Below are 10,924 nucleotides of genomic sequence, written 5' to 3'. Positions count from 1 at the left end.
TTGATCTCACTAATGATGTTCCCATACGCCCCTTGTGTTCCAGCATGGATGTCCTTCACTACTTGCTTCGAAAGACGACTTCCTCTAACTTTTTTTTTAGCTGAACAACTTCCTAACTTTTTTTTTGAGGGAAAAACAACTTCCTAACTCTTCTTATCCCTTCGTGCGATGAGACACCGTCCCTCAGCCTGCCAGCAGAAGTTGGGCTGGCTCATATGAAGCGTACATAGCCCAAAGTACGGCACATTGCGGGCCTATCTACATCAGCAGGCAAGAGCATCTGTGGCGAATGTGCGAAAAAAAGAGAGCATCTGTAGCGACTCTCTCCAGTTGCCAAGCGGCACTTCGCTTCCTTCATCTTCCCGGCCGGTGCGGTGCGTACGGCGCAACCAGATCTCACGGCGCGGCCGAGCTAACCGCCTCCGGATCCGCACAAACCCCCAACCGCCGTACGCACCGCAGCAGCGGCGGCGGAGGAGCATGGAGAGCTCGTCGCCTTCGGTGCCGTTCCCGCTGCTGCAGGCGCCAGTGGAGAGCACGTACCGTGCCTGCACCATACCCTACCGCTTCCCCTCCGACAACCCCCACAAGGCCACCCCCGTCGAGATCCAGTGGATCGACCTCTTCCTGAAATCCGTGCCATCCTTCAGGTACAGTGCCGACCCGGAATTTGAACTCCCGTAGCGCTCCACTGATTCTCACTTCAGCTCGTCCTCCGACCCTTTTCCAGGCAGCGGGCGGAGAATGACCCCACGGTGCCGGATGCCCCCGCCAAGGCCGAGAAGTTTGCTCAGAGGTACGTATGTATCAGTGACCAGTATCTGATTGATCATGTTGCTTCGTTATAACTCAAGTGGTGGTGGTAAAGACAAGTTAGTGTCAGATTCATTAGATATCAATTTCTTAGCAACTTTTGGCAAGAGGTCGGTTTCTTTGCAGAGGTAGTATGGGCTATCAAATATCTGCTCCTGAAAAAAAGGCTATGATTAATTTGCAGGTGGATACATACTACACAATCGCTAAATTCCGTTGGTACTTGCAGACAGTAATTCTTGTGTCAGGCAATTTTGGTTTGCACCTGCTCTGACAAACCAATTACTGATGGCAACGGTTAAAAGTTTCTGCCAGTTCTGTTGTCAGCCACCACAAGATTCACCTGATGTACTTGACACTGGCAGACTTCATTATCAATTGTTGAACCAAAAAATAAAATAAAAATCGAAACAACTCACTTGAACTAGGCAGGCGGAGCTTTGCGAGGGCTGATCATTGGGAGGAGGTATCAAATGAAAAAACTAACTTCTGTTGTGTTCATGAACTGGTAACTGTTTGCAAGACAAGTGTCCTAATCCTGATAGAGATATTTCAATCCCAATTGTTAGCTTGCACCAAAAACAATTTCTGTTATTGTGAATATTAAGAAATTTGGTGTGGCGTTTTGAACAGTAACAAGCAAAGACGCAGCACCTTATCTAAAAGTTAACTCTCTCGCTAAATTTCTTGGGCGGTACAGCTTCAAAGCTTGGAAGGGCCGCCTTCGCTGATATTATGATATGGGTGCCATGTGGAAGTAGCTGGCCAAGTTAGTTTATGTTTGTAATATTTATTAGATCAATTATCTTTAAGTTGAAAGCCATAAAGTTGAACAGCTGGATGTTACCTCTTGGTGATTCGTATGCCTCACAGTTCTCCTTGTGCACATAAACCAATGCCATTTCACCTCAGAGTATTTTGGGATATTCTATTTTACGAAGAAAGGGTCAAGAGCCTATATCTTTGACAATCACTTGATTGGAAGGCTTTGGTCAAAAGAGTACGGATGTGAGAAGGATAATCCGCTAATGCTAAGTTGATATCAAGCATGTGTAGGCACTCAGCTTTGGTTCACCAACTGGCAGTCTAAACTAGTGATAAATTTGACAGACTAGGTTTGCACTTAGTATTCCTGGATTTACCCCCACAAACAACTTATTAGCAGTGCTAGCATTAACATGTTGCAGTTATCCATGCAGAATGATCTCAGTAACTAGCAATGTGAGGTAATGCTGAGACCTAGTTAATTCTAGGAATTACTATACCAAATATTTGAAATGAAGCGTGAGATCATCTATGTCTTTAATTGTATCATGCTCTTTCATCCTTTTGATGTATTGTGCATTGTTTTTAAGGCGGTAAGGTGACCTAAGGTGAGCACCCACCGTCCTGACGCCTAAGGGACGACTAAGCAGCTAAGGCAGGCACAATTGCAAGGCGCTGCCAGGGCGCCTTGCCACCAAAGTGTCCAAGACGGGATGCCTTAAAAACAATTGTATTGTGTATGCTACTAAGCACCAAAAACTGTACGATTCCAGAAATGATTCGTGGGATTCACTTTCATGGTTCAGATGATGATTTCTCTCGTTTATTAATGGGTTTCATGAGCAGATATTTGCCAAATGATTTTTGGCTGCGAAAATAGATCTGCAAATCACACCAAACCATGTTGTTATTTTTATATGTTAAGGTGCTTTAGTCTTAGGTTCAATGCTTTCATTGCGACATATTACATGTATGTGTGGCTTAATTTACACTAGTCAACATTTGCATTGCTTTATTAAAAAAAAAGTGCATTGCGTGCACATGGTTGCTTCTCTGGGGTTAAGCGCTGACATGATGTGCGTCAACAATTACTCAAGTAGTATCACAATTTTACTCCATTCATATATGAAGCCTTCTAGATGCATTCTTACATTTTGTCATGCATCTTGTTGTGTGGTGAAGGTACACTGATATGCTTGAGGAGTTGAAGAAGAACCCAGAGAGCCATGGAGGACCTCCTGATTGCATAGTAAGATGAGTTTTTCATTGGATAACAACAACAACAACAACAACAAAGAATGAGTTTTTCATTGGATCATGAAAGAAAAATTTCAACTACTTCTAACTCTTGCAATGGATCTCAAGCTTCTTTGTAGACTTCGTGAGCTAATCCTTAGAGAATTGGGGTTTCATGACATCTTCAAGAAGGTCAAGGTAAATTGTAACAAGGTTTTCCTACCTGGCATAATTTTGTTGTTCATTGTTGTGATAATTTGTGGTCGTAACTGTTTCTGCTCCTTTGATTATTTTGATTCTTTATGAGTAGGATGAGGAGAACGCTAAGGCTATGTCACTGTTTGAGGGAGTTGTTCAGCGGAATGATGAAATAGAAGATGGTGAGAAACGAGCAGAGAACTTGATCCGTGGAATCTTAGCAGGAAACATATTTGACTTAGGGTCTGCACAGGTATGTAGTCTCAATTGCATTAATGTTTTATGATCTTTTACTCCCATGGAGCTTCGAAGGGCTTACCTTAGGTTGCTTTGAAACATCACCGGCTTAATGTGAAAGACCATTCAACCTGAAGTCACGAAAGTGATGAAATCAATTTTTGTTAGTTCTTTGTGAATCCTTCTGAGATATCTGTTTGTTGTTGACAAAATATTCTTTTTATTGCAAAATTTGAAGCTTGCAGAAGTTTTTGCTAAAGATGGCATGTCCTTCTTGGCGAGTTGCCAGAATCTTTTATCTCGACCTTGGGTTATTGATGACCTAGATGCATTTAAAAGCAAATGGACCAAGAAATCTTGGGAAAAGGTAAATTTATTGTTTTACTGTATTCTTGTTGAAACTGCACAAAATGCCAGACAGAGCCTGCTATCCATCCTTTGGCAAGAGACTGTTTTAGTTTGCATATGTGGCAATGTACTGTTTTATATGTAATTTTAGTGTATATCTGGAGTTCTACGGTTTTACATTTTGGAAAAAAAATGCTAATATCATTAGTATTCCGATTCCATGTCTATCTCCAATAATTATTGTTCTTATTTGTTAATAACCCATTTATAAATTGTTTTGATATGTATTATATACATTGTTAGAAATCAATAACTCGCTCAGTGATATTTAGTGTATTCCTTCCTGTATCTCCTCGTAGCTTTGTTGGTGGATTTGACTTATATATCAGTGGTTGTTACTGTTGGCCTAGTAACAGTTCTGGACCATCCATGCATCAATTACGGGTGAAATCATTACTGGGCAGTTGGATATAAACTATGTTTACTTAGTGGCATTTTCTTCCAGCTGAATATATGTTTACAATGTTGATACTGTACAACCAACCTTAAGTTTGTACCTAGCTGAATCAATCTTCTATCATATGCTGTAGGCAGTTATTTTTGTTGATAATTCTGGTGCTGATATCATATTGGGCATATTACCATTTGCGAGGGAGTTGCTCCGACGTGGCACTAAGGTTTGTCTTAATCTTTTCATATTGCTCTTATTCGTTCGGAACTACTGGAGAGCATGGACAAGGGTTTACTTTGTCATTTCGACATGAGTTTGTTTCCGGTAGTAACGTATCACTCCTATTCAGCTTTTAAGTAACTGAATGCAAGAAATTATCTATGGAAAATGGTTCACATTGAAGTCTATGTCTATCCATGACTTCTTAATTAAGCTCAAAGTGTGTTCGTGCTTATGTGAGCGCTTGTGTTGTTGTACATGTACAACTTGGAATCACTGTGATCTATGAATTAATTGTCTATGATTTATGATTACTTTTCTTTCTTTTTTAGTAAAGAGTAAAGAATATCAATAGTTATCTTTCTTTGGTTGGTGCAGGTGATACTTGCCGCCAATGACATGCCTTCCATCAACGATATCACTTACCTAGAGTTAGTTGAGATTGTAAACAAGGTAACTAGAAAAAAATCATATATCATTTATGATACAACAATGTGACTCATGTTCTTCAATTGTTTTCAGCTCAAGGACGAAAATGGAAAGCTTGCTGGTGTGGATGTATCTGACCTCATTGTTGCCAACTCCGGGAACGATCTGCCAGTAAGAATATTTTGAACCTGACTCTGCCATCCACTATGGTGGCTTCGTAAGTTCTATTGAATGTCTCAGATGCTTAAATAGACAACCCACCTCCTCTCAGGTAATAGATTTGTCTAGCGTCGCACCGGAACTAGCCTATATGGCAAGTGATGCTGACTTGGTCATCCTAGAAGGCATGGTAAGTGCATTCACAAGTTGGCACATCTTTTTGTTTGAAGGCCATCACTAATTGCATCCTACCTGTGTCATTTACAGGGAAGAGGAATCGAAACCAACCTATACGCACAAATGAGATGTGACTCGATCAAGATTGGAATGGTGCGTTGTTTTTTGTCCATTATGATTATGTAATTTATTTATATCAAAGATTATCCAGATTAGCTGCAGGCTGTATCATTTAACACAAACTGGTTACTGAAGTTCACAAACTACTGCTCTATTGCTCTGTTCCAGGTCAAGCATCCTGAAGTGGCGCAGTTTTTGGGTGGAAGGCTTTATGATTGTGTCTTCAAGTTCAACGAGGCCTGAAAAACACTGAAGCCCCTGCATGGCACCAGCCATATTGCATTCATTTTAATCATTGATTACTGATGCAATCGTACACTGAATGTATGCGTCCACGATGATAGCAAGTGGAAGAAATTACAATTCGCTTGTTGTACTGTGAGGAAGGACAATTTTTATTGCAGATGTGTCAAGACACCCCTTTCTACGCTCCAGGTTAATAATATAAGAGTAAATTGAGGTGCAGGTTGGAATTCCCTATTTGCCACATATTGCGGCAAACTGCGGGCGCTTCGCACAGGGCGAGCGGCAGAGCGGGCCTATTTGTGTAGATTTCGTAGGTACTACACCATCCACTTTTGATTCTTTTATCGGTTTTCCGGTTTCTTTTGGTTTTTTGTTCCCTATAAACATTACTAGCACAAATGCCCGTGCGTTGCAACGGGGAAAAATAGTTTATTTTCAAGTTTATTTAAAATAATATGTGCAAAAATACATTCATTGTTCATGCAAATTTTAGTCATTTTTTTTCAAGATCCCAAATTATTGAAATAGGACATGCTAATCTTATAGAATATATTTCTTTACCTACATCAACATATTTTTTTCTATGATTTTTTTTAGGAACTCATTCTTAAAAGAAATTAGGAACTTGATAAAGTTTAGCCAATACCGCTCACTAAATTCGGAGAGAGATAGCATAACTTCGCAGCAACTATTATATTTTTGGGCTTCTTCATGTGGATGAACATTCACATTCAACGAAAGTGATCTATTTGAATATTTTTTATATTGAAAATATTGTACTAAAATAGTGTTTTGGCTCCCCACATTTCTTGTTTAAAACAAAGTCTATTTATTTTTTTCATTGACATTCTTAGCTTCACCGACAACTCAACATGGACATAGCAAAATCCCCTGCGCAGCAGGAAGCAGGCCTTGTATTGGAATTTCAACAACAATGGTTTTGTCGAGCGCCGAAAGCAGTATGTATTTAAATGTACCTCAGCATTTCAGGACACGACCTGCGGCTAATTGGACATGCTAAGGAGTAGAGCCCGATCGATCAGCGGCTTCCTCAGAGATGCACTTCATTTTTAGGATCAATAAGCCACTTCATTTCTTAAAAAAAAAAGCATTAGGAAACTTGTCTGATACAATTTCGAGAATACAATTCGATGGGTCCTGAACTTCTCGTGCTATGTTAGCCACATTATTTTCTGGATTTTCTAACCCTGCCAACCTTTGAGCATCATCGCCACAGCCTTGCTATCCACCTCTAAGTGAACATTGTATTATTAGTAAGTATACAATATAATAGATATAGATAAAGTCAAGTATTTTGGCAAAAACAAGATATAGATTTTTTTGAGGGGTAAAAGAATATAGATAAAGTAGCATGGAGTAATAAACAGGCTCTTTTTCTACCTTATTGGGGCCGGTCGGCCCAGCCGGCCCTGCCAGCTCACGGTGCCACGCGTCGGGCGGCCCCCTGTGTCTCTGTGTTCTCTCCTCCATCTGTCCCGTTTTCTCCCCCCTCCCGAACTCTCTCACTGAAGCTGTCCTCGACCCCCTTCTCCACCTCACGGCCGCCGGTCGATTCCAGCCGCCGACGGTGAGAACCGTCGCTTTCCAGCACCCCTCATGCACATACCAGCCCACACTACCTCCTCTACCAAGTGGATTCAACACTCCCACCGACCCACGCCTCAGCATGGTCTCCCCGGCGTCGTGCACTGCCCCGACCGCCACATCCTGGCTTTGGTCCCATGCTGCCCTGGCTGTGGTCGTCGACCTTGGCGGCGCACAGTCGCCATGGCCGTGACCTCTTGCGGTATGTGCACAAGAAGAAGAACCACATCATGTAGATGATGAGGCGGCCGCGTCGGCCAGAGGCTTAACCAGGAGCAGAAGGAGGTGATGCGCTCCAAGCCCAGCAGCTCCAAGCCCAGCTTCACCGCCATCATCGGCAAGCTCAAGCACCTCCATGCGCGCCGCTCTCCCTACTTCCGCAGTGAGCGTGTCCCACCGCGACGCGCTCCATGCCCGCGGCCAGCATGCCCGCTTATGGCTCGCCCGTGCCGGTGAGCCGATCCACCCTGGCTCCTCTTTTACTTGTGAGTGTTATTGATATAGTAGATATGTTATCTTGTTTGATTGGAAATGATTGTTGACTGACACATGTGGCTTTTGGCTGTAGATGGTGCGGTGAGGGTTAAGCTGGACAGGATAATGGCATCAGACTACTACACAACAGCTGCAATTGGTGGGAGCTATGGAGCTGAAGGTGTGCAGGCACAGGAGAGTATTACTATCTCACCAGAGGCACATTCAGTAGAGGAGAACCTGGCTGCTGAAGGCCACAAGGTGAAGGGGCAAATTACACTCATATTGTAATTTAATACAGTATATGCTTAGCATGCTGCAATTATCATTGCCCTGAAACTGTGTTCTGATCTTTGTTGACGATTGATCTGCTGTAGTGCACAATACTCCTAGCATTATTATTATCTGCTGCTGCTATTGCTGCCGATTCAGTAGTAATCATGTACATTGAGTGTTGTACGGCGGAGCATCGGGAGGCTTTCAGTAAACCAATAGAAGAAATTCTGCATTTTTACACCCTAGTCACAACCTGGGTCTTAACGACACACAAGAGGCCCAACTTTAAATGCTGAAAAGCAAGAACATGAGTTGCGGCTTCAACTGGCTTATCCACATGATGAATGTGACCATATGTTACACAGATGAGTTCCTATCCTTCTCTTTCTTGCATTTTTCATCGAGTTGAAGTTTCTTCATTGTGTCTGGTGACTATGAAAAAATATGTTTATGAGGAAAATATTCATGTTTTAATCAAAAGACTAAGTAGAGTAGATAAAATTACTCAGATATCTGATGTATCTTGGCAAACCCCTTGTTTTTAAATAACATGTATGCTAGTATGTAGATGTAGTTACTTGAAACAGAAATATAAGATGAATTAGCATGTCATTATCAGTAAGAAACAATCCAGTGAATGATCGCCACCTAACAACAACAACAAAATTATATATTTTCCATATGACTTGCTCCATCAAAGATTTTTGTGTCCCTAGCTAGCAAAATGGCAGGATAAACTAAAATGTAACAATTCTGGATGGAAACAAAAGGGATTAAGATCACTACAGAAAAGGAACACAGAATACACACATATAGATGTAAGGCAGACATGTGAGATGAAATAGGCACAATAATTTTTTCCACTGGTTAGGAACAATGTTCAGTATCTTTTTCAATGTGTTCCTGTATGAAAAGGCTATTATGCAGCCACAGTAGGGTGAAGAAACATATGAAAGAGAGCTTGAATGCTTACTGTCGGGAAATAGTGTTTAATGTGTAAGATACACTAACCCGATAAAACACACTTTACCATAGTCTACAAAATCCGATTCCTGCATGCATCCGATAAAAATGTTGCACGAATCAATGGATGCATGATAAGAGAGGGAATCGTATTAAAAGTAGTTAGCTTGAGACACAGTGTTACTCCTGTTCTTGGGGCATATGGTGCATCAGTATAACTCATGTGGCTAGTGCACCGTATGTGCCCCCAACTTACTTTTGTGTAAGGGCTGCCATTATGTTCCAAGGTAAGTAATAGGAAATGAGTTTTGCTATCTAACACAGGATATTGGGTTCAAACAATGTATACTACCCCTGTTGCAAAGACATGCAAATGTGATCAACTCATTCCAACTCCTTAAGTCAATTGTTTCCTTCTAGGTCTTTGATTCAGAAGTTGTCATATCAGACTATGTTTCTGCTGTAAACGACACAAATAGAAATTCAGTTATGTTACTTTCGTTTTGCAAATCTTCAGTAAATAAAAAACTATAAAATAAACAGAAGTGGCACAAATTGTGAAGTACAACAGAACCAAGCCACCAATTTCCAAGTGATCTTGCATGACCAATGCCAATATCATTATTACAAATTATCAGAATGTTGAGGTAAGGAGTAGATTAACTACCAAACTGTACTGCTAAGTTTCATTTTGTTCGAAACAGTGTGCCAATTCACATGGACCAAGCTTATATGTGGTATTTCCAACCCACAAACTAAACAGATTTCTTTAGTTCAGATCATACTTTTATGTAGGAAAAGGCTAGGCTCTTAAGAACCCTAACCAATGCTGCTTTGGTTTTACAACTTTCATTGCTTCTAACTTCCAAATCAAACTGTTGTTACACACATATTTGCTGTATAGATGCACCCTAAAAATTCCTACATTTACTTTCTTGTAGAATTTCATTTTTCTGGTTGTAAAAATAGGGTGAGCAACAACTTTCTTGTCAACATGATGGCCTCCTGAAGATAATTGAGACCCATCCATCACTTATTTGTGAACTAATTTTCAGTTTCTTCTGTCGATGATAAGTGAGCTACTTTTTCCTTAGAGATCACCTTCCCATTGGCACTAACTTGTATGGCACAGATTCCCTTCCTAATACACTCGTAATGCATAGATAGTCCCTCCTAATCATTTTGAGTTCGTTTTTTGTCAAGATTCAGATGAAATTTCCCACATCGGAGACTCGTATTTTGTTAATCAGGTGTTGAAGGTAAGATCGGGAGTAAGCATGCAGAGTTGATTTTTTACTTCCAATTTGAAAAATTGCAGAAAAAATCAATCCTCTCCACTTGAAGGTAGATTGATGCACACATATTTGATCTTACCTTGCAAGCACTGTTTTATGAAGACAGCATGCATGATCATGGACCAATGCAGTGAGTGCTCAACCCATCTGTACACATGCTGCACTATGCCCCCGTGCCGCTGCCATCCTTATCTTGCCTCTCCTGGATCTGAGTCCCAACAGTGTCGTCTTGCTGTCCCTTCCCGGGTTAACTCGATCTTGCAGGAGAGGAGGATGGGAGGCCTTGGCTAGAGTCAGCACTGGCTGGAGATAACGCTGGAGAAGGGGATGCAATGGAACTGTGGAGGGCGGGTCGACGAATCATCCCACACTGCGCGACGCACGGGGTGAGCAACGAAGGAAGTCTGGGGTGGCGCCCGAGAAGATTGGAGGCGGATGGGGAGGTGGCGGATGGTCGGAGAAGAAGACCGGCCGCGCTGCCGCGCATGGCAGCGGCGGCGGCGGCGGCGCAGTACTCGTACGCGAGGATGAGAGCCCGTGCTCGTGCCTGTGTGTTTTTCTTTGTTTAGCACTGAAAGTAGCACCGCGTGTAAATTAATAACAAATGCAGGGACCTTTTTGTAAGAATGAAACATTTTTTCGATTGACCAGTTAAAATAGGACCGCGGGTTGATTTTTCGAAAACGGAGGGGCCTTTATGCAAAATCCCTAACGACGACGGACGACAGAAACCCAATTTTCTTTATTATTATTAAGGTAAAGATAAAGATGAGAAAATGAATCTATGAAAAAAAAATTCAATCCGTGCCTATCTTGCATGTGAGAAATCTCATGAAAACTCCCTAATTATGACATGTGTCATACATGCAGTGTGCCATTTGTCACCACCAAAGAAGATGTGTGACCTTTGCAA

At 41.7% G+C, this 10,924-nt stretch overlaps 2 protein-coding genes across 2 annotated transcripts; both read left to right on the top strand.

The window, feature by feature from the left end:
- The first annotated feature begins 287 nt into the window (after positions 1 to 287).
- LOC119336794 (damage-control phosphatase At2g17340-like) lies at positions 288 to 5,617 on the top strand. The gene is made up of 12 exons (XM_037608870.1): positions 288 to 650; positions 731 to 796; positions 2,761 to 2,827; positions 2,944 to 3,012; positions 3,125 to 3,265; positions 3,488 to 3,616; positions 4,188 to 4,274; positions 4,646 to 4,720; positions 4,790 to 4,867; positions 4,968 to 5,045; positions 5,123 to 5,185; positions 5,321 to 5,617. Exons 1-12 carry the CDS (start codon positions 481 to 483, stop codon positions 5,393 to 5,395), a joined length of 1,098 nt encoding a protein of 365 aa, XP_037464767.1. The 5' UTR covers positions 288 to 480; the 3' UTR covers positions 5,396 to 5,617.
- A 1,713-nt stretch (positions 5,618 to 7,330) lies between these two features.
- On the top strand, positions 7,331 to 8,366 carry LOC119336099. The gene is made up of 2 exons (XM_037608125.1): positions 7,331 to 7,488; positions 7,572 to 8,366. The coding sequence occupies exons 1-2, from the start codon at positions 7,359 to 7,361 to the stop codon at positions 7,766 to 7,768; spliced, it is 327 nt and encodes a 108-aa protein (XP_037464022.1). The 5' UTR covers positions 7,331 to 7,358; the 3' UTR covers positions 7,769 to 8,366.
- The last annotated feature ends 2,558 nt before the right edge of the window (positions 8,367 to 10,924 follow it).

This window comes from Triticum dicoccoides, chromosome 7B, assembly GCF_002162155.2.
Source record: "Triticum dicoccoides isolate Atlit2015 ecotype Zavitan chromosome 7B, WEW_v2.0, whole genome shotgun sequence".
Taxonomy (NCBI): Eukaryota; Viridiplantae; Streptophyta; class Magnoliopsida; order Poales; family Poaceae; genus Triticum; species Triticum dicoccoides.
This window is presented reverse-complemented; position numbering and strand designations above follow the sequence as displayed.

What these genes read in the sequence shown, in the direction of transcription:
- LOC119336099 (XM_037608125.1), top strand. Translation starts at nt 7,359, where the DNA reads ATGCGCGCCGCTCTCCCTACTTCCGCAGTGAGCGTGTCCCACCGCGAC. An exon ending in CCCTGGCTCCTCTTTTACTT is followed by an intron (nt 7,489 to 7,571) that starts GTGAGTGTTATT and finishes TTTTGGCTGTAG; the next exon opens with ATGGTGCGGTGAGGGTTAAG.
- LOC119336794 (XM_037608870.1), top strand. Translation starts at nt 481, where the DNA reads ATGGAGAGCTCGTCGCCTTCGGTGCCGTTCCCGCTGCTGCAGGCGCCA. An exon ending in GCCGAGAAGTTTGCTCAGAG is followed by an intron (nt 797 to 2,760) that starts GTACGTATGTAT and finishes TGTGTGGTGAAG; the next exon opens with GTACACTGATATGCTTGAGG. An exon ending in TTGACTTAGGGTCTGCACAG is followed by an intron (nt 3,266 to 3,487) that starts GTATGTAGTCTC and finishes CAAAATTTGAAG; the next exon opens with CTTGCAGAAGTTTTTGCTAA.